At 47.4% G+C, this 24,092-nt stretch overlaps 1 protein-coding gene across 1 annotated transcript in view; it reads right to left on the bottom strand.

Moving 5' to 3' along the window:
- Positions 1-24,092, bottom strand: part of LOC119387301 (fibrillin-2-like) — a 126,455-nt gene that overhangs the window by 101,515 nt on the left and 848 nt on the right. Inside the window, 4 exon segments of the mRNA XM_049414154.1 lie at positions 1,960-2,154; positions 4,245-4,349; positions 8,131-8,313; positions 10,271-10,368. Coding sequence (XP_049270111.1) covers positions 1,960-2,154; positions 4,245-4,349; positions 8,131-8,313; positions 10,271-10,368 — 581 coding nt within the window.

Raw genomic sequence — 24,092 nt, 5'->3', positions numbered from 1 at the left:
TCCTAAAAAAAAAATGAAAACGCGATAGCACCCTTTGTAGATCACAGGTAGTGAATTTCAGTGGGTTTCGCCCTTTCGAAAGCGCAAACATAATACGGAGATAGCTGTGCTAATACTAATTGCCAACTAAATAAATTTTTATCTTCCTTCTCTTTTTTTTTATTCAGGCTGTGCTTGCGACTGACTATATGGGTAACTTGGCTTCAAGTACAGAAGTTTTCTGTATGTTGCAATGTTGCTCGAAGCTGTGCGAGTCTCGAATTTATAGTTTTTTTTTTGTTTTCTTCATAACAACTGCTTTTCATCGGCCTAAACCTTTGCTATTGTGTCTATTGCCATTACGATTCATTCGGTCCTGAGGACAGATGCTACGGGAAAAAATTACACCATTTCCCGCTAAAGGGGACCATGAGGCGATGCGAAGCCGGAGCACTTGCACGATCGCGTTCCGTTGGCGTTCGTTGGGCATGCTACCGACCTCGCGTCGTGGAACGCGAAGAGGGACGCTACGCGCGTCTTGTCTTCCCTCTAGCCTGGACGTTAATTCTCACAGGGCGAGCGGGGAACGCGGTCGACAGGCGTGCGAGAGGGGGGCAGCGTAGGAGAGGAGAGAGAGAGAGGAGGGGACGCGCATGCGCTGGTGCTCATCGCGGCGTTGCGCAGGAGAGAATTTCGGCATGTCTAGCCCGCGTTTCAGAGGAAGAGTGGAAAGGGGGAGGGGAGAGGGGTAGTGGAGAGGGGAAATGGAGAGGGGGATTGGAAGTGGAAAGTGGGAGGGGAGATGGGAAGTGGAGAGGGTAAGTGGAGAGGTGAATGGGAGAAGGGGAGTGGAAAGGAGGTGTGTGGAGAGGGTATGCTCATGCGCAGTAAGGGTAGTCACGCCGCACACCATCACCACCGGATTGAACTCCGCCATAAGATACTTCGCATCTAAAAGAAAGCCTCCGACATACCACACGAGCTCTTACACGTCCGTGTGGGTCAGACCTCCCTGGTGTGCCCCGCCACGGTGGTCTAGTGGTTATGGCGCTCGACTGCTGACCCGAAGGTCGCGGGATCTAATCCCGGCCGCGGCGGCTGAATTTTCGATGGAGGCGAAAATGTTTGAGGCTCGTGTACTTAGATTTAGGTGCACGTTAAAGAACCCCAGGTGGTCGAAATTTCCGGAGCCCTCCACTACGGCGTCTCTCATAATCATATCGTGGTTTTGAGGCGTTAAACCCCAGATATTATTATTAGACCTCCCTGGTGGTTTAACCCGCCGATAGGAGGTTACGTTGCGGAGGCTTCGTGTTGGGGTTCCGCTTACCCCACCGTGACCACCCTTTGGGCGCAAAAGTACCGCGGCCCGTATGGTACATCGTGCCCATTTTGCTACGCCCCAATCAGCGATGTAACTGTCACACACTTATTGTGGACATGCACGGGTTTACAATTAAGCCGTCGTCGTCACCTACGTGCAACAGGCCTCAGGCCTGGCCGACCACCCGACCTTGGCCGCTGGATTAGTGGACCTCACCACCGCTCGTTACTGGACTTCATACACGAAGCAAATTTGTATGTGTATTTCTGAATAAATATTATGCCTAAGGGCAGACTTTCGAAAAAAAAAAAGTCCAGAAAGTGATTTGGATTGTCCGTATGGGTCGACTTCTGGCATAATGGCACCACGAAGTTCAGCAAACGTTCAGCAGTTCCACTTCACCACCTTGGCCATTTTAGGCTCACCACTTCAAATCGGTTCTGGAAGCTCACAGCGGTAGATTCTTTTATCCGAAACAAAAGCCAAAACACAACAATAAACAAAGCCACAAGTGCCTTCGGAGCCGCAAGCATGAAGACTAGGCAAATAAATGTACTACCCATCATTCCCATGGTGGCTGAACGATCGCACTGCCAGAGTAACCTCCAGTAGATTTATAGGAAACTCTATGCATGATACCACAAGTGACGGCTTACCGTGGCATCCGCGCGAGCGGATGTTGGTGATGTATCCGCGGTCGCACTCCAGATGTCGCGGGCACGACTCGCATGGGTGTCCCCAAGCGACGCCGATGGTGGCGCAGCACAGTTGTCGCGTGCACACCACACCGGGCAGCTGGTCCACGCAGGAAGCGTGGCGCATGTTGCGGAAGCACGGACCGGTCCTGTAGTCTGCGACGCGGTACAAAGCAAATCAAGAGGTTACGCACCGTTAAGCAACAACGCTGGGATTATTGCTCGAGGTTTGGGGGATGTGTCAGTGCGCAGCCTTTGTCAACATCTTCAATGCCGCCACGCAATGAGTTCTGTTTCCAAACCCTGTCGCAGGGTTCTGGTGCCGTGAACGGCGCTCGGAAGCTCGAATCAATGTGGGGCACTGTACCAGGCCCGTAGCCAGGAATCTTTTTCGGGGGAGAGGGGGGCACTTGCCGAAGACCTTGAAAAACACCTATTTTTACTGTTTATTTTCGGTAAACACTCCTTTCTCTGGTTACGGGCCTGCATGATGCACATGCCTTGGTGTGATTACAGGTCTAGGGGCGGTGGTTTCTTGGCCCGCGTCAGTCAGTTGGCACGCGAGACGGTGCAAGTTGTAGCGAGCGCGGGCCAAGAAGCCACCGCCAACTTATCGGCCTACCGCTGCAACGGAGCCAGCGAGCGAACAGCTGATTCTGTTCGCTCAAACCACGGCTGAGCAGCACGATCGCGGCGCGCGAATGCGCTAGTCACTTGTTTTTTTTTTTTTTTTGTATTTCTCGGGCTTTGTTTGCAGCTTGGAAAAAAATGATACACGTGAGACTTTCTTTATCGCAAATAATGCAATAGGGGTTTGTGAAGACGCTCTCGAACTTTGCAAATCCCATTTCATGCCTAAAGTCAATATTTAGCAATTTAGGTAAATAATCCTAATTAACAAATCAATTAATTACAAAACAACAAATTGTATTCAGTGCGCAAGGGGGCTGTCAGCAATATGCCACTGATTTCACTTGCCTGCCTCTAATATTGTATTTTTTAACCCTTGGCTGAAGACAGTTGGGACACCCGTTATATAACTTACACCGCAACACAGTCAGAGAACTAGTCAGGCTAGTGTTCGTTTTCTGTGTTACGCTGTAAGTTACTTCGCGATGGCATACAAAACTTCTGTGGCGAAAGATCTCTTACCTAAGGCCTCGTCACAAGGGCTTCAAAGCCTGACTAAGTCCCGTTGTCGATACTTTTGTTCCAGAGGCATTCCTTGCTCGACCATTGTTGATCATTTCGTATATGCTTTCCTGTGTCCTGTTTGCACGCACAGTAGATCTTTTTGAAAGTGGGTTAATGAAACAGTACACAGTAAACCAGCTTACACCCTTAAGGGTGTTTTACCGTGTCTATAACTAACCCCCTTACACCTTAGGAAAGAGGCGTTTTCATTAATCAGAACATGGGAGCTTGCCAATCATCTAAGCACTCTTATTACTGAAAAACCATGAAAAATAAAGTCTTCCAGGCAGGGAATGTTCAATCACAAATGACATCAACATAGAAGGTACGCACCCAACCACATACACACCATAGCATATTGTAAAATACCCCATGGTCGGCGCGTTCACGCTACACCACAGCCTTACACCGACCATATGACATATATATATATATATATATATATATATATATATATATATATATATATATATATATATATATATATATATATATATATATATATATACATATATATATATATATATATATATATATATATATATATATAGCCATTGTATCTTTATCCGCCATTTTGTGCCGGTGGGGATATTCCTGTTGCGCATAATTGAACATTAAACACTCCCAGAATAGGTGCAAATTTATGGTGTACTTGTAGATAGCCCTAAAAGAGACAAATCTTTTAATCTAAACTCGCCTAATATCCAACGACTTATTAATCAGGGAGTCCCAATTATTATTTGGCATGCTGACGTATGGGCCGCAGGTGTTTCGATAACCCATAACACCATTCGCTCCTAAAGGGTGTTTTAGGTAAAACATTACCCCTTACGCAAACCAAAAGGCTATTTGGAGAAGGAAGACACCCTTACACCCTCATTTTTGCAAATTCGGGTTAGACAAAAGGTTGTTTTGCCTTTTTTTTTTTGAAATTCCTTTAAGGGTACAGAGTGATTTACAGGGTAGTGGCGAGTTCCTTTTAATTTCTATTCAGCAAGTCGTAAGCAGAATGGACAGTGTTCACCGTGGAGAAGCAATCACGAGTAGCTCACCCCTCTCACAGCGGCGTCCCGTGTAACCATACACGCACGAGCAGCGGTCTTTGCCGATGCAGCGGCCGCCATTGAGGCAAGGTTCTCGGCACTGTCCACCGCCGCCTGCACGTCGTCAAAGAGAAACTAGATTGCGCGACATAGTGGCACCGCAAATGGCGAGACTCTTCACAGCGTACAGGATAGAATCATTCCGCAGAAAACCTCAAGATAACAAAAGTTCATTGGCGCCATTGACGCTATGTGACGCGCTGAAACGCTGGCCGTCGTTTCGTTACCGTAATGTCCGCTTTCACATTGACTGGCGCGAGATGCTAATCAGACACGGCGGTGGGAACTTACACCAGAAAAGTTACGCAAATACCGGCCCTATATATATGTAGAGGCACGTTTAGTGGTTTCATTATTGCTGTGTAACTATATACCAAATGTTCTGTACGCGAAGTGGTGGATGGTAGACATGGACGCTCGTTCGATTATCTTAGACGTCCATGGTCCACATAATGTTTCAGTAAAATGATTCTTAGGAATTTTGGAATTTAAATGAATCATAACTATAAGAACAGTTACTGTGCTCAAGCAAAGGTGAGCACAGCTTGCTGTGCTCCGTAGCGCGGACGCTGTGCCACAAGAGTTTCGGTTGTTTGCTTAACGTTTCCGTGATGCAGATAGCTTTGTGAAGCTCTCTTGCTCGAGATAAAGAAACGGACAAAAATTGCTCGAGATACGGCAGCAAGCTGCTTCGTGTACCACTTTCGTGTACGCTCCTGTAGCCGACAGGCACGAAATTTGTAGTACGCGATTGACACGTGTTCTAAAAACAACTCAATCATTTAATTGATACCTAATGAAGGCAGTGTTGATGTTATAACAGCGGATGACCAATATTAGCCTACAATAACCTGTGCTAGCCAACGCCAGGCAGTGCTGGTAACGTTCGAGTGAATACGGTAGCCAGCTAAGGAAGGCTTCTACTGCAAACATGTTCAATACGGTCAGGAGTTATCGTCGACATCGTGGTCATAATAGTACGTTCCAGAATATGGGTAGAAGAGGCCCATGAATGCGTTGCCTTTAAGAAAGAAAGAAAGAAAGAAAGAAAGAAAGAAAGAAAGAAAGAAAGAAAGAAAGAAAGAAAGAAAGAAAGAAAGAAAGAAAGAAAGAAAGAAAGAAAGAAAGAAAGAAAGAAAGAAAGGAAGAAAGAAAGAAAGAAAGAAAGAAAGAAAGAAAGAAAGACTTGCTTTTGTGCATGAGTATCGGAATAATTCTATCTTCGTAAGAAGCGCAAAACTACACACAGGGACAGCAAGAAAGAAGGGCACTACACAAGCGCTTGACTGCAACCAAGCGTTTATTCGGAAGCGCGACATATAAAAAGGAAAGAAAGAATACAAACAAAACAAAAAGCCCACGTGTCATATCGGTTATTACTCATCCATTATTGCCCAACACACCATCCAAAAAACGAATTTCCTTCTGCGTAAGCGAGATAGACGGTGCACTGACACAATCAATATCATCCCGTTTCATTTCTGCAGCTTCAACTATTAATCTCGTTAACATATCTCTGTTGCGATACAAAATGCAAGTGTTATCAAAGTATGGCACACAGCCACAATCCTTTCAGTGGATAGCCAGGTGTCCATCCACGCCTTTCTGCACCTTATTAGCATGTTCTTTTACTCACTAATAAGGTGCAGAAAGGCGTGGATGGACACCTGGCTATTCACTGCAAGGATTGTGGCTGTGTGCCATACTTTGATAACACTTGCATTTTGTATCGCAACAGAGATATGTTAACGAGATTAATAGTTGAAGCTGCAGAAATGAAACCGGATTATATTGATTGTGTCAGTGCACCGTCTATCTCGCTTACGCAGAAGGAACTTCGTTTTTGGATGGTGTGTTGGGCAATAATGGATGAGTAATAACCGATATGACACGTGGGCTTTTTGTTTTGTTTGTCTTCTTTCTTTTCCTTTTTATATGTCGCGCTTCCGAATAAACGCTTAGTTGCAGCAAGCGCTTGTGTAGTGTCCTTCTTTCTTGCTGTCCCTGTGTGTAGTTTTGCGCTTCTTACGAAGATGGATCTATACCAACTAGCCCGTTACGCTTGTTTATTAAGGAATAATTCTGTCTGGGGAGGCGCAAATCCATGCTGCATTGCGTTGGGTTAAGGGGGAAGCGCTGGGGTGGCTCCGTGGAGGGGCGGCAGGAGCAAAGCTCCTTTACAACCCCTGGGCGATACAGAAATCGTTTGTTTCATGTTCCAAGCCACTTTCGAGCGGGGGCCAATTGCAGCTTTCAAGAAAAATCCGGCCTGAATGCCACGGGCGATAAAGGAACCGACGACGTCCTCTGTCTGTCAAGTTCGCAACGCGTCCTCCAAGCCCCGGCCATGAGTTAAGAGCTGTCCGCAACCTCCGGCTCGGATGTTCTGCGTGTGCGAGGACATCCGATCCCGTCGTCTGTCAGCGCTGACCGGGAGGGGAGGAAGCTATAGCTGACAGCGCGTCTCTGGTCGCGTGCCAACGAAGCAGCGCGAGCCGGAGAGCCCACGGAGCTGCAGTGGGCGAGGACGCGCGAACTCCTCGGGCCACCAGCGGCGAGAATCGAGTCGCTTGGCTCGTGTAGTCAGTCCACTGACTCACGGCGCTCATGCTAATTTATCCCCGTCCCTTTGCTCATTCACCAGGGCAGCCGAGCGCTCTTTTGGCGAGTAGTACTATACGACGCGCACGCTCGTCTTCCGCTTTCTCCTTCGAGATACGCGACTGCTTTCCGGCGCGACCGTTATACGCGCGCTGTAACTCGATGCGACGTTGTCTCGTCTTCGTGGCAGTTCTGCAAATCGCGTGGGCCCGCTTCTTGGCCTTTGCCTTGGCGCTCTTCCCTCACGCACGGCTGCTTTCGTCGAGCGTTGATTTGGTTGTGCGCTCTGAAATGTTACTGAGAAGGGCGTCGAGAAAGACCTTGCGGTAGCTTTCCTCTACTGGTAGAGTTGTCGTTCTTTTGTTTCGTTACTTCGACTCAGAAATCTCCCGGCATAGGTTGGTGCCACGGTGAATGCAATCTCCCTGGAAGTTTTCATTTATTCTGCGGCAGAAAGGGCGGAAAAGCAACAGGTGTTTAGAGACGCTCTGTAACAGATATCTACGAAGTGGATAGCATAATTGATGCAGCATGTGAATGTCATTCGATCGAACACACAGCTATGTATACGTGTAGACATAATAGCTTGAAGAAACATTATTTACGACCGTCGTTAGAGTGACTGTGTTCAATTTAGTACACGCTTGTCTCGTTACAACGCTTTTGCGTTCTCGCTCATTCGACTCGCGACGTCCCCGTACTAAGCTGACAGGGACGGGCTGCATTAAGTCTCAAGATGACGCTGAATGTCTAAGAAACGTGAACACGTTCAAATGTTAGCCCGCAGATTACTTTATTATGAAGTCTACTACGGCACACACCTAGCTTCAAGGCGTTTAATCAAATCAATCAATCGCTCAATCAGTGAGACAACAATGAAAGAGCATTCAGCGGAGCTCTGCTGATAAGGAGTGAGGTATCGCTTCTCATGCTGCTGTTCATAAAGGATGTAGATTTCTGATAGCTACGCACTGATCACGTCAGGCTTATGTTACGCAACACTCACTCACTCACTCACTCACTCACTCACTCACTCACTCACTCACTCACTCACTCACTCACTCACTCACTCACTCACTCACTCACTCACTCACTCACTCACTCACTCACTCACTCACTCACTCACTCACTCACTCACTCACTCACTCACTCACTCACTCACTCACTCACTCACTCACTCACTCACTCACTCACTCACTCACTCATATACGGCGGTGGGAAAGGGACGGCCTACCGTGATCAGGGGGCCAGGTTGGGCTGGTGACACCGGTCGACGAGCCGTTGGTTTGCGTCGACGTCGTGGATGACGTCAGTGGGGCTAATGGTGGCGGACACGAGGTAGCCACCACTCCGCTGGTGCATCGGCACAGGTTGGGCCTAATGCAGCGGCCTTGACCGCACGACCTCCGGCACACCGCTGCGAGCAAGCAGTGCCGCGTTAACTACATGGAAGACAGGAAGGGACAGGTCCGTGGGAGCTCCCATTAACCTGTCACTTGCCACTTGTCACTTGTAGCTTGTAATGTGTGTTCAAGACCACTTTGCGTACGGCATATATTCCTTCTGGGAGTCACATGTACTGGGTATTTATATATATATATTTATTTATTTAGTGTCAGTTTCTGAATTGAAGTGTATACACGGGAGCAGAGCTTACGTGGTATCACCACTTCAAGCACGCGTGTACTTCCAAGAAAGCAAGGATTCCTCGAAGTTGTTACACGTAACGAGCTCGCAGGAGCCGCTGACCGTTTCAGGACAACTCATTATCCCAGAAAGCCATGCGAGCTATCCTGAAATATTTGAAGATTACTGATTTAAAGGAACACTAAAGAGAAACAATGAATCGGTTTAGATCGATAAATTGTGCTATTAGAACTCTGATATCGTTAATTTCGCCATCATAGGTTTATTAATAGAGTAGAAAATAAAGTTAAAAGTTTCACTTTTAAATTTCGCGACGAAATGTCCCCGCGTGACGTCACGGATTTCAAAGTATATTTATCATGTTTTGGCGCCATTAGCTCAACAAGATTACCCCAAACTTGGTATGCTATGGCCCCCCCAGAGGACAACGTACTTGATTTTTACCGATTAGGAACTACGTAGTCCCCACCCTAGTAGGCGCCGTCAAAACATGTTACGTCACGGCGAATGGTGCGGAAACTTCAAGGTGGCGTCGCCACCCACATTTTGTTTTTGCACGTTTTCTCGCTTACTAAGCGTTTTCTCGCAGCAAGCGTGGAGTTCTTGGTATCGTGAAAGAGTACTTTACTAATATGAGAAAAATCGTTTTGCTCTTTAGTGTCCCTTTAAGTGCCCATCTGTAGGTAGCTATAGGCTGCACCATGCTTGTGAATCATATAAACTAGTGCCTTCTCTGTCTCCTTAACCCATATATGCCCAAACTCAGGAAAAAAATGACAAAACAAATAGCTTTTTCATAAAAAGTTTACTTCTACCCTTTTATTTTTTTACTGCCAGGTAAACGCAACACTCTTTTTTCAAACCGTCCTACATAAAGGAAGGACACTGGACATTAGGGGTGCTACGTGCGGGTGTGGTAAGCCTTGAAACATTTCATGTGCACGCTGACATTGCACTTCTTCCTCCATGACGTCTTTCATACAAAGCACGCGTTTGCCCGGATAAAAGCGGTCGGCACGTGGCAGCATGAAAAGCAAGCAATGTCTAGGTTTGCTCACGTTGAGAATGAGGCCTGCTTGATGTTCTGTAGGTGACGCTAGTCATCAGCTAAAGAAATAACGATGTTAGAGTGCATCAAAGAAGCGTCCTATATGTAGGACACTGGGCATATATGGTTTAATTACCCTTACCACAAACTGGAAGACGTGTTGCTATCCTTTCTTTCACTTCCTCTTCATCTCTCAGCATGAAATATTCATTTTATTAAAAGATAATGGCATTACCCCGGTAACTAATTCAAATGTTTCTTGCACGAAAAACGATCGAAGTCAGCTCGGATACCCGTGAAACGTAAAATGTGCAATCGTGAAGCGTTGAAAGGAACATCGTGTTCGTGTTTGAGCAAAGACTGCACTCTCAATCATGTCCCACGTAACGGGATAGATATATCCGTGATAATCTATTGCTCTTCTTGTTTCCTAGCTATAGCCAGCAGTTTATCCGGTACACGTTAAGAGTGCACTCTTGATTTGTAAATACGGATCTGACGCATTCATTTGGAAGCGGTGCCTTTTACGCTAGAACACCCAATGAACGCTTCTTTGGTTGCCAATTCCGTTTAGCCAATGTGGTCTCATGAAAGCTAATTTCGATGTTCCCTTTCACATTCCTCACGACTCGCCACCTCGCGAAACAGTCTGTCCGGCCCAAAGCGGGGACGCACTCACGCACAATACAGGGTCCGTATCGGCCGTAGCTCCACTGCTTGCTCCATCCATCGCAGCAGATCGGTGCTGGACCGTAGCGGCACACGTTCACGTTAGCCCTGCGACAAGACCGCGAAGCACGCCGTCAATCAGAGTTCGTTGTTGGGTCAGTTGGTGCTTGCATGCCGCAGTATAGCTGATACGAAGAAAGCGGACATGGCCAACAAAATGTTCACTGGAGATTAATAATGTGAGAGAAATTCCTCAGTGCTGCTCTTTCCAGATGAGGCAGCACTCAGCACGGCAAAAAAAAACAGTTAATAATAATAATAACAATAACAATAATAATAATAATAATAATAATAATAATAATAATAATAATAATAATAATAATAATAATAATAATAATAATAATAATAATAATAATAATAATAATTGTGCTTAAGGACCTACGCATGGTGCTGTAACCAAGGATCAAACGTGAAATGTGACCGTCGGCGTTTGCGGCGTCAACACGAGTGATGCGAAAAGGTCATCACCATGTGGCGACGTCGCAAATCACCGAAAAGTGAAGCGAAACTACGCGCTTTCCTCTGCCACTACGTTTCTATAGTGGCTGCCTGTGAGCTAACGCGCGAGAAATCTGACTAATTAAACTAAACCACGAGGCATGGGTTACGAGAGGGAGCAAGGATCTTTCCCATGAGTGTAACTGAGCCACAGGGTAAAAAGATTTTTAAAAGAACGAGGCCAAGGTGCTTTCTTGTCGAGCGGCCTTTCTCTACACGACGCGCCTTCTTAGCGGTGGCCCGGCGGCGATCCCGCCTGCTGCTTTGCATATCTGTGGCCACGAAAGCGAAACCTGCTGCTCGCTTGGACTGCGTCCAGAGGGAGGGAGGTGAGGAGGCGACCTCCTCTCCCGTTCTCTCTCGACACTTTCCCAGGAGAGAAGGACACGGACGCACACCCACGCAGAAAGGCGGTGGGGCGCAATTCGTGCGAGTGTGAATCCACGGTTCCGCATTCTGTACGTCGAGCTTCGGAAAGCTGTCGCCGCGCGTATCGCGCGCGCTGCGCCTCAAATCGCGATGAACGCAGCGCGAATGACGTCACCGCACCGATAACGACGCACCGGCGCGCTCGCGTATGCGCCTTTTGGCAGGGACCACGAAAGCGGAGTCGTCAAACGTTCTTTCTTTCTGTCTTTTTTTCCGCTTACAGGAAAGCTCCTAGCTAACATAGAAAAACCGAAACTATAGAACGTGACCGTCTAAGCGTTTGTGTTGCGACGGGCTGCACTCTACTACGGGCTTCACTTTTGTTTACTTGTGTAGGTGTCCCTTTAACTGCTGAAAATGTACATAAGAAGAAAACTCGTACTGTGATTCTCCTTGAACCTTAAGAAAATTCGCCTATAGAGAGGTCGAGCGTGCTCTGCGGAGTCGTACACCAAACTTTTCTCGAGAATCACTAGACGAAGTTTACCTTGTTTCGTCTTGATTTAGCTAACCGACCTGCTGTGCCATGTGCAACGAATTTTTCTGCTACAGTCATCACAAGCGCACACTACCAGAGCTATGCGAATGGGCTTTCCTCTCCTCACGTCATACGCTTTGCGTGAATATTGATGCGCCTGTGAAGTTCTTTTTAAGCACGAAATGCTTTTAGCTCCCGTTGTAGGCGCCCTTCAAGTAACCTTGAGCCAAAAGCCAGTGCATTTATCCGGGCACTTCAAACGAGACATCCGGGCATTGTTGCTAGAACAAAACGTGAACATCCTGGCACTCAGCCAAAAGTTTAAAGAATGCGGTCTCTGGCCGCCAACTTTATGCACAGGACCGTATTACATACGCTAGTTACAGCCCAAACATATTACAAAAAAGCATTGCTTCCGAGTTCTTCTCAGTATTTGTTCACACTACCAATGAAGCTACAACTTCTATTACGCCTCAGTACCATATTTAACCTCGAAATATTACATTGGTTGGGCCTAATAAGCATCGACGAAAGAGCATCAAGGGGACGGAAACGCCGGTAAGGCCGAATTGAGTTAGTAAGTGAGAAAGAGAAATTGAGACGGAATGGTAGAAAAATCACGAAAATGCGCGTATTATGGGCTATCTTAGACTGCTCGAGGGGAATAAATGTGTGTAAGCACGAGGAAATTTCAGAGGTACAACAGGGCCCTCGGGAGAACACCTGGTTTTTCTAGCTGCTTCACTGAAACTATAAAAAAAACAGTCAATAAAAAAACACAGGCTTAAGATCACATAATAGGCCAGCGCACTAAAGATTGGTGGGTGTCAAGCTTGTCTAGCAGTTTCTATCAGATTATTTCGACCCGAGCTCGTCTTTACGCATTTATTTCTGGACAGAAAGCCTTGAGTCTAGGACCAACCTATTTATCACCCTGAAAATAAGGACACGGCAAGGATGAGACAAGGACAAGTTCGCGATTTCACAACGGTAAGCAAGATTGTTCACGGAATACCAACTATCTCGGTCTCTCAGGTCATTAAGTCCAGTTCGTTAACTTCGTTCAGCAACATGCTTCGATGCGTGCCATAGACCTCGTTTTGCGTGAACAGCCAAGTGAAGACAATTAACGATAATTATCGGCTTCGCAAGTGTACTTTCCGGATTTCTGAGCGTCCATGCATCGAAATTAATCTTTGACACAATCCAATCAAGACACAACTTCGTAGGAAGGAGGGTACTGTATGCAGGGGTCGAGAATAGGACGTCTCTGACTGGAACCATTTCTTTCTTTCTTGCTTTTTTTTTTTTTGAGGGCCGACTTGCCAGGGTAAAAAGGGCTGTTGCCCTGACAAATGCAAGATTCTTTGATTGCTTCACTGACGAAGACAAGCCCGCTTGTCGAAACGTTGGCTAAGGCATCCATTTTCCGACCACTCACAGACGTAATGTCAGCTTTCCACATCCTCGCATATCTACCCCCTTGAAATTTGCATGTGTCATCCACGACGAAGCGAAGCTGCAAGCAGAGCGATGCGACTATCTCCGACAAGGACGCCGCTGAGCCGACAGCGCCGTGCCCGCTGTGCTAGAAATGCCACGCTGGCAAGAAAAAAAAAAAACGAAATACAAGACAAGAAGGCAAGAACGAAACCGCTTGCTCGAGTTCAAGTTGCATGTCATCTCTTAGCCGTGACCTTTCCCTCTATCTTCCCTAGATTGCTTATCTGCCTCCAGCAAAAACCTGCTGGACCCTTGCCTCCTATATGCACATCTAGAAAGGCGTTTCCTGGTACGTATTTTTTTATGGCATTTTCAGAAAACGGCTCCTGTCCCATATTTCCTTGAAGCTACCGGAACCAGATGTCTGCCAACCTTCAGAGGGTTGAATGGCGGGCAATTAGACACCTCGAAGAAGCCGGAACAGCCAGTCTTCTGAATCAAGGCGAGATAGCTGCATGCCGGTTTGACACGGTCAAGCATCGCTATCTGGCATGCCAGCTCGAGCTGATAGTCGGTGATGTCGTTCCTTCACATTCGCGTGACATTCATCCATTTCTGTCCCCCTCTGCTCGTCTTATATCACGCGCTGTGCTGCCTTGCGGTAAGGTGCGGGACAGAAGTCACATACCGGCTTACGCCGTTAAGGGGGTTGAAGTCACCTTTGGCGATATTGACCATGAGTGCAAGGTGGTCGTAATTTCGGCGACATAACACTTCAGGGTCGCCTGTATTGTGTCCTTTTTGAAGTTTAACCTCGATTTAACGAAGCGTATGCAAGCGACAGAGTACTTCGTTAAATCGAGATTTTACTAAAGACAGAAATCCAGGAATGCTATTGTAATTAACATTGCGCTAATTTAACTGAAACCCGTCGTGGTGGTCTAGTGGTTATGGTGTTCGACTGCTTACTCGAAGATTGCGGGATCGAATCGCGGCCGCGGCCGCCACATTTCGATGGAGGCGAAAACGCCAACCATTATTATTATAATTTAACTGAAAAATATTTTTATTGATCGACAGCGAATTCGTTAAGCTCATATTCGCACCTTTTTTTTTTTTTGGGGGGGGGGGGAGGCTTCATGGGGGCCATCTTAACAGTTTACTGACGTTGGTAATCTGAACTGAAACCCGACATATCCACATTTCCTACATATTTTATTCATGTTTTGCCCAAAACTTCGTCAAGCCGGACCGGACGTAGAACTCCGTTTGTTTATTAAAGTTTTTCGACGCATTAGGCTGTACGAATATTTCTTGCGTAAACGAAACTTCGCAAAACCGAAACTTTCGCGAAATCAGGTTTCCCTAAATTGAAGTTTGCTGTATACAGGCTTGGGAGAATACTGGATCTGTACTCACAAAAAAGCTGTCGCTCTATAACTGCTGGTGAGATGAATTTCTTTTTAACCCTTATGCTGGACACAATAACGAGGTTGGAGTAGCGGAATTCAGCCTCTGGGTCACATAAAAAAAAAGCGTTTGTTACGCAATTGCGGTCCTCGAATGGCCGTCGGAGTCGTATCGTGAGCAAGCCGATCGATTCCGCGAGAGGTGGGTGTCCGAGCATCGACCCCAGAATCTAATTAGGACCAAGAGCACTCCCAATGCGTATACCTTCGACCAGTTTCATATTCGACACTATAGCACTGAGCGCGCCTCATTGCCACGTCCGACGTGCTTTTACAAGAACATTCCCTGCAAACAACTTTCTAAGGAGACAATGTGCCTTTACCAAAAACAGCTTTGTCGAAATGGTAACCGAAAGGCTATACCTTTAAGTGATAGCTACACGAAATGACAAAACTCACACTGTCAGTTATGCATTTGCCTAATACGACTAGAAGCGGAAAGCCATCTTCTTCTTCTTCTTCTCAGTCGACTGTGTTGACCCCCCACGAAAGCTTCCTGCGCCAACCGTGGTTTTGCACTGCCTCCGAGAGCGGAAGCATTGGAAACTTTCTGCACATCACATGGTTTTGCAGTGCCTCCGGGATCGGCCCACCTTTGACCAAGGGACGATGTCGTGTGATGACGTCATCATGTGACGTCATGATGGCGTCACAAACTTTGGCAACCTGTGACGTCATTATGACGTCATAGGGTACGTCATCACATGACGATGATTTTTTGCATCACTCCTATCCACTCCGACGGTCACTTTTCGCCTTTGACGAGACCCTTAAGGCTTTGGCCTCAATAACGCTTGTCTCAGCGTGAAAATCGTGTTGGTCAGTGTCGATACTTCAACCTCGGTTCACTACACGTAACTCAACCGCACCTACAGTAAGCGAACGAAGAGGCAGGGTCGAAGCCAAGTCGTTTAGTTATGTGAATGAACTCCCACGTTTGTGAAGCGAAGACAATACAATATCTGGAGTTTAACGTCCCAAAACCACGACATGATTATGAGGGACGCCGTAGTGGAGGGCTCCGGAAATTTCAACCACCTGGGTTTTTTTTTAACGCGCGCCTAAATCTAAGTACACGGGCCTCAAACATTTTCGCCTCCATCAAAAATGCAGCCGCCGCGGCCGGGATTCGAACCGGCGACCTTCGATGAAGCGAAGAAGGAAACAGGATTTGGAACAGGATTTGTTGCACGGACAGACTCGATGCTCAATGAAGCTGAACTGCATTTAAACAAATCCAAGCTCCTTTCAGGCACCGAGCGCTATCGTATACAGCCGGACCAAAAAATAAGCGCGCGTAGAAATGACCAGTAGCAGGACCGATTCTGCACAGGCTTTCAATCTGCATTGGCTCGAGCCTGTTCCAGTGTCCTCGTGACACGGAAATAAATCGTTTTCTCGAACGTAAAAAATAAGGCACCGCTCAAAAGCTTCTCCATCGCCGGCAGGCAAACGAGCATTCAATAGCAATTTTCTTTTCTTTCGCTGGCACCCGACCAGATTCGACAAAACATTTACGAGTCCTGCAGAGGGCAGCAAACAAAAATTACACAGACAAAAAAAAAGAACTGCTCGTCGTAACAGCAGCGGCTACCGATCTGATCACTTTGATCAAAGCCGCGCTATCGCGTTCTTCGCGAGTTAACCGCATTTTAATGCCGTCCAGGGCGTCGCGAGAACGCGTTCGACGCCGCTGTATCAGCCGATGGCGCGAACGCCTTCGAGGAGGTCTCCGGCCGGCCTCGTGTAAATCAAGCGCTCCTACGGGCGCGATCGCCGGCCGCTCGTGTGTTGCTTTGTACGCGCGTCCGGCGCACTGATTTATGCCGCCCGCCTATTCGGGCCCATTCGAACCCTTTTGTCGGGTCTGCGGTCAAACGGGCGGCATCAACAAGGCGGTGACCTCAGCTCCTTTTCTTTTTCCTACTCGTCGCGTGCGCTGCGCGACCCGATGGGACAATTGTTTTTCCCGCATTCGGCAGCCGGGCCTCCCGCAGACTGGGCGTTGTAAAACATCACCCCGCATTCGAGGGCCGACGGGGAAGCGGTGTGACTCGCATTCCATTGACGTGCCGCTTGGCAGGATTGAGAAGTGAGTGAGCCGCCGATTTGTTCGGACCCTTGCTTCTAGAAGAATCCGCTGCTGGGCTGGTTGGTACATGTCTTGATATATATTGAGTATGTGCAGATCTTCCAACTACATTTATTGACACTCCACGGTGGTCTAGTAGTTACGGTGCTCGACTGCTGACCCGAAGGTCGCGGGATCGAATCCCGGCCGCGACGGCGGTATTTTCGATGGAGGCGAAAATGCTTGAGGCCGGTGTACTTATATCTGGGTGCACGTTGAAGAACACCAGGTGGTCGAAATTTCCAGAGCCCTCGACTACGGCGTCCCTCATAATCATACAGTGGTTTTGGGACGTTAAACCCCAACAACAACTATTACAGTAAAACCTCGGTGATACGAATCTCGCGAGGTTACCAAAAATATTCGTATCATCCGAAATTCGCATCACCAGAAAACATGGAAAATTAGTATGCGACAAAAGAAAGTTGGCATACGTTTCGATTCAGTGTTTCCCAGGGCCGCAGCGACGTCATGAACAGCTTTGAATGATTGCCAGTAAAGTTTTTAGACGTCAACGATCATACTTGCACTCGTAAATATACGGTGCATGCGCGCGTGTGTAATTAATGAGCCAGACCAGATGTGTTAATTGTGCCCCGTGACCGCTAGTAGCCCCTTCCTAATCTTACGACGCTTTTTTGCATGACAGCAGAGTACTGCGGCGAAAGTGACTTAAGAAGCACTTTGCACACGACAGATAGAGGCCAAGCTCCTTCGCCCAGACCGTCCGCTTCGTCTCTTGGGGTCTTCGTCCACCTTTAATGGGACTTCATGACGGACGCGCAGCCTAAGTTTCAGTCTTGTTCCATATATAACGTCTGATTGCGGGGACATGGCTTGCATCGACGTGGCAGGCACGTGTTACTGCTGCCTCGAGCATATGAGCACGCGTCAATGCGTCGGGAAAAAAAAAAGCGCGACGTCAACGTCATCTTTAATCTAAACTCGAAGGCGCCTAAAGGCCTCTAAGATTCGCGCGCACTATCTGGGAGGCAACGAGGCACCATTGATGGTCGCGCAACGCGCATACCCGCGCCCGCGCGTGACTGTCACGTCTTCCGCGACAGCGCGGGCAGCACCTGTTCGTACCTGTGCGCTAGCGTACGTTCGTATCAAACGTCGCGGGGTGCAAATCGGTTCGCAACAACCGTACTCCAATACATTGCAGGCTAATGGGCCCTGGCCGGGACCACAGAGAAATTCGTACGACCCCGAAATTTATACGAGCCGTGATCGTATCACCGAGGTTTTACTGTATACTACATCTATTGAAAAGTACGAGGCCAGTTCTTATACAGCGCCAGCCTATGTCGTTTATGTGTCTTCTCCTTCTCTTCATTTCTTTGCGCAGCACATACTTAGTATATGCCTTGCTTCTCCTCTTGTACGCAGTCATCCACATCCCTCTTTACAGGCAGGGTAGCCAACGGGAAAAAGTCTGGTGAAGCTCTCTTCTTTTCCTTTGTTCTAGCTTTCTCTCTTTATTTTTCTCCCCTTGTCTATCTCTGTCATTGCATCCAGTGAACCTGTTGTGCGATACCTGCTGATAGTGCCACCTCCCTCAAACACCCAGGGGCGGTCACCATCATTATCGCCATAACGCTGTTTGGGGACGCTGCGGTCGGTAGAAGTGACCTACTTAGCAGTATGTCCATACGTACGGAGGCGTTATTTCTACTTACAAACAAGACCAGAGCCAGTGAATACTATGTCCACGTGCTTCTTGTAAATACAATATCAAATGATATTGTCAGTAAACACAACCAGTAACCAAGCAACGCCTATGCAGATATACAGAGCGACGAGATTGCAGCGTGGCGAAAGTTTGGTTGACTAAGGTAGCGCTATCGCTGCAATAAAGTCATTCGGATCGGCAAGTACAAATTCTTCTATACACACGATATAATGCTCGGCTACGAGATTTTTTCGACGAGATGGCAGGATTCGCCTCCGCCAACGCAAGCGTATGTGAGGAAAACGATACACGAGGCCCACGGCCGACGATATCTGTTCGACTTCCGTGCAGTAAATAAGATGCGAGAGAAAATTTCCTGCGCTTCTCGCGTTTCGATTCGTCACGGTGGCAACTCAACGCACGGGCGCGGTCATGGTACTGTACACGTGCCGATTATGTATACGCCGGAATGCCAGCACAGACGAGCCGTGGCGGCTGCGCCCCGGAGGAGCACAGCGCAGCCATCTGTCCACTGTACACACGGCAGCTCCTTTCGGAGTTGGGAAAACGCCAAAGCCAACAGCAGTCACGAGGCAGTGGAAGCGAGAGAAGTTCTAATCGAAACCGAAGAGGTCAGCACCTCTGCCGAGTTGTTTCCCAGTGCGAGGGACCTTGAGATGCAATGGCCCCCGTGTGGGTGTGTGGCATAGACAAGCCGTCAACACCACGCCGGGGGCTCGGGTGTCGTGCTCGTATACGCACATACAATCCTAATACAGCTTACGTCAGACATGCGCAGTGTGGGCAGCCGCAGAGCGAGGCGATGAAGCTGACAGCCGCCCTATCTTTTTATTTTCTTTCTTGCGCTCCGCTGCCTTCCGCCCCAACGTCGTCTTTCCACCGTGGCGAATCTGGTGGAAGGTGTACGCTATGTATTAAGTTTCCTGACGCTTCTGTCAATTACGATTGATGCGCGCTTATCTCTTTTGCGCTTAGCGTATTCTTGGTGTCAGCATTTGTTTCGTTTTACTTTATTTTCTTCGTGCGTACATACGAAACGTTGCGACTGTGAATAGGCGCAACGTTTCTGTAACCATGTGTTCTGTAACCATGTGTCATTTGCAGCTAAGTAGATTTGAGAGCGATGTAGCATTCATTAAATGTTGCAGATGTTCCGCGTGAGCTTTAACTGCGCGCACCTGCTTTTAACGTAAAATGGTAGGCGACACTCGATCCGCATGGAGCTCAAGTACGGAAACTACGCACGATGCTTAACTACGCTATCTTCTTGATACAAGGGGATGAAAGAAGTGAAAAACAGCCAGGAAGGTTAGCCATGTTGCGCCAGAAAGGGGCACGCCGAGGAAAAGAAAATAAAACGTTAGGCGCACACTCACACGCACCAACGTTTGCTGTGCACTAACACGTGGCCGCTGAGCAGAGACTTGCCCGCTGATCATCCCTCCCCCCCCCCTCTCTCTCTCTCTCTAGCTTTCGCTCCTAGTTGATACACTGAATCACTGCGTAAGATTTGCAAAATTTTCGTTTTGCAGATCACGTGTGCTAAATGTACATACCTAGCGTTGTCCGTTTTGTACCTCTAGCAATGTCTTGTCGTACAAGATGAGCCGTGTGTTATTCGTATAATCTTTCAACCATGTTTTCACGCGAGGCGCGAAAATCAGCGCTTTCCTCAAGCGTTGACTTGTGAAGCTGTCTGAAGGTTCACGAGGATGGCTTGGTGGTCTAGTTCAGTGCTGTGTCTTGTTTCTTACTCACTTTGTCCCCGTCTATGTGCACTGCATTCTTTCTAAGCTGCAGAAACGGTTCGCAGTGCATGTCGTCTCAAAACCTTATCTCTCTAAAAGAGCGCCGACACTAAGTTGCAAGTAGCGCGAAACTATGGCACATCGCGACGTCACCTACGAGCTATCAGTCCTGGGTGTCCCTCAGGTAGCGTTCGCATTTGGCCCAGTATAGCTGACACGTGCGCGGTCAGCTGTCGCACTGAACGTCCCCCCCCCCCCTCCCCCTCTCCTCAACCTATAGCCTTCCATGCGCGAAAGGCGCGTGCAGCATGGCACGATTCGCTGGAGCCAATCTTATCCCTGCTCTTCCTTCGCACTGCAGTGAAGGCAGAGTGACACTGATAAGGTGTCTTCAATACGGGAGAACAGCTAAGTACGGGGGATTTTCTCTCACTGACCGCGCCCGTAGGTACTTTTATTGAACGTCCTTCAACCTCGTGTGGAACGAACACTACGTCCACGAGCGGGACGTTTGGAGAACCGACATCTTAAGTGGCCGCTCCTTTGACGTCATCACTATCGCGCCATTATGCAAACGTTCGCGGTGTTCGAGAAAATCGTGTCATCAACCTCGAACACGTTTTTCTCGAGTATTCTAGACGCCCTATATTGCGCCCTTGCTCAGCGTTGAATGATAAATTTTAAATCTGCTGGATTCACTGTGAAACCCGACTCTGTAGAACAAGCGCCACTGCACGTGAGCTGTCAGCCGCTTGAATCGATGCTAATGATTCAGTTTGGCCTGATTTCGTCTGTACTCGCATCGTCATATGTAGTAATAGATATAACCTCCATCTTATCAACGCTGCCGTACGAAACTGCCATCCACAACTGATTACCATCTCGCTAATCAAAAATTTTTCAAACACTGGTGTACGAGAAAATACTCGCAAGGTTCCACACGCTCCATCGATCAAAGCGTGCACACTGAGTCCGCATCGCCACATTACCGAACTTCTGTGAGATGACTCGTAACGAACTACTAATTTCTATAGCGAAGATCGACGCATGCTCAGCAGGAGATGACGGTCAGCTGACAGCAATAGTTATATCCCTGTGCACTCCATCCTCAATGGCATTCCATTATCGCGAAGGACTTGTAATCGCCTTTCGTCATTAGGCGTTGAGTAGGAGCTATTAAATTACATAACGTTTCTTCTGGCAGTTTTTAAAATTAATAACCTCTATTCATTCCCACGCAAGGATACAAAACCAAGCAGGTCAGCTCAGAGAGGACGAGGGCGCCCGCTTCAGTATGGATTTCACGGACTGCAGTTTAAATGAAACTTTTGCATATGGTTTTTCTAGAAACCACTAGAGTTAATTCATTACGGAAAAGTAACTGTCGTTAGACGTTCAGTTAGACCTATCGCTTAACACAATGTGTTGTTCTGACGAGGGTTTCTTCTTTGTTAACGACACCATTAGTTCAGCGTATGACAAGAAATATACAATGAGTCAGCTAAGACGAAGGATGCGTCCACTCCAGCGTGGTAACGCTTGAGTGGGCGCATTTTAGATGTCGTGTGTAAGGAGGGTAAAGTAACCCGTAATCTACTTTCTTGTGCCCTAAATCGGCTCGGAGGAGGTTCGAGAGAAAGTCGAGGGGTTGCCCGGTACTTGACCAAGCATGTTGGCGATAACTGACTGGGTCACGTAATATGGCTGTCGTTGGAGATAAGCGTCGGTGGCAGTGTCCCTTGCATTTGCTTTCTGCTAAGAACCCTTTAGGTTGCGCTACTCAGCACGATGTCGTGAGTTCAATTTCCGGCTGTGCAAAAAAAAGAAAGAAAGAAGAAAGAAATACCATTGTACCACGATTCCGGTGCGTCTTAAAAAAAAAACCGGGCTCGTCAAGGTTAATTCGTGGCCTGTTCGGACTGTACGAACACATGGGGGCGTTTGGTTCTTCGGATTAGGATCGGTAGCATTGCTTTTCTTTCCCATTTTTAATATCAATTAATCTTTTTTTTTCTCTGATCCCACCGTAGCCAACTCTTTCGGGCGTTCGTCAGATATCCTGGTGGGTCAGAAACTACAACACTGAGATATACTATAATGCCAGAAGGGTGTCCTGGTATCGTGTGGTCGTTTCATTCTCTGTTTTCGTCCTCATTTTTTTAATTTATATATGAAAAAAAGGAAACATGAGAAGGTAGGCTACGTTAGAGCCAGCTATCCCATCAACATGATGGTAGTATTGAAGAGACACAAGTATAAGAAAAACTACAACGAATAAAATAATAGTGCGCTTGCGCTCGTTACGACGGTCATGCACCGGATGCCATGAAACCGACTGGACGCGAGACAGTTTTCAGCTGCCAATATTATTGGACCACGACCATGTAAAGGCACAGAAGGCAGCGAAGTCGTTGCTAGTGTAGCTAGACTCGAGAAGTCTCTGCGACCATCTGTAGGCCTGACGTGCGTATGCAAGCGTGCGTGCTAGCAGTGTTCTCTTCCTTTCTTCCATTCTACCTATCTTTTCTCCCCGTCATTCTTGCCCGCAATGCAGGGTAGCAAACCAAACGTGCCGCCGGTTAACCTCTTGTTCTTTCCTTTTTTTTTGCTTTCTTCCCTTTCCGTTTCTTTTCTTTCTTTCTTTCTTTTTTTTCTTTCTTCATTTAATCAACACATATTTACAAGAAAACTGCCCGAGGAGATGAAGCTGAAGTCTGCACTTGCGTGACTGTGCCAGGCCACCCTTACTGCTGCAGCAGTATGAAGGAACAGTAAAAAAAGAAAAAAGAAAGCAGAACAGTATGAATAGGACATGCGCACCTCCTAAAAATCGTGGGCCGAATTCACAAAACTTCTCTTTCGTAAGTGCGTTTTCCAATTGGTCAGCCGGCTTCACTAATGATATGTCCCGCATCGTGATTGGCTGAAATATCCTTTTACGAAACATTTTAGCGTGAGACGTTTTTGTGAATACGGACCCATGAACGCAGAACTTGTCTTCCGTATCCACCGATCTCTCGCAAGCTATCCGCAATGCGTTTTTTTTTTCTTCTCTCGTCGCAGAAGTACACGCGTTGTGACGGGGGTGTAGTGAGAATGCAGAGCCCCGACATCTCGGCAACCGTCATCGACGTCGTTTTGACCCTTTCGCCATACGGAGGAGCACCATTCGTGAAGGTATACGACGCTGACGCCAGGACACTTATTCAACGCTTTGCTTTCTCTGCAACCGGAAGCTTTCAGGTCACACCAGGAGAATACACGGCAGTGTTTTTTTTTTCTTTTCTTAAAGTAAATCGCATACAACAGAAACCTTATCGCCAGACAGCGAACGTAAACGAAAACTCTGAGATAAGATCACCGCAAGGACTTCGAATGGAGGTGGAAGATTCTATCCTCGCCGTCTAGAAGAAACACACGGGAAAGACACGCTTCTCTTGGAGCCTAACGGTGAGGTAAACAGCTAGCGCGAAGAACGAAGAAAGCCTCGGAAGTGTTTCTGTTTTCTTCGAAGTGTGAATCCTGAGAAGAGTTCGTGGTCGAGGCGAAGGCATTCGGATGCCGGGAATACCGTGTGATATTAAAGACTAAAGCAAAGCATTTTCGCTTGATGTGTCTGCGAGGGGGTTTATGTGTGCGCTGCAAGGGTCTGTATGTACGTGTGTACGGATGTGCGTGTGTATGCTCATGTGTATGGACATATGATCGTTGTTGATGTTTGATAACTATCAAAGCAGAGTTAGTTAAATGATTGTCAAGATCACCAGAGGACCAATAAAATTTTCGCTTTTCAGCGTGAAAACTTTCGAATGTTGCAAGATAACGGACCTATATCCGTATTTATGCGTATCATTATTTCAGCGATGACTTGTGTAATTTT

The sequence above is a fragment of the Rhipicephalus sanguineus genome, chromosome 3, assembly GCF_013339695.2.
Source record: "Rhipicephalus sanguineus isolate Rsan-2018 chromosome 3, BIME_Rsan_1.4, whole genome shotgun sequence".
In the NCBI taxonomy this organism is placed as follows: domain Eukaryota; kingdom Metazoa; phylum Arthropoda; class Arachnida; order Ixodida; family Ixodidae; genus Rhipicephalus; species Rhipicephalus sanguineus.
Note: the sequence above shows the minus strand (reverse complement) of the source record. Positions and strands in the feature narration are given on the sequence as shown.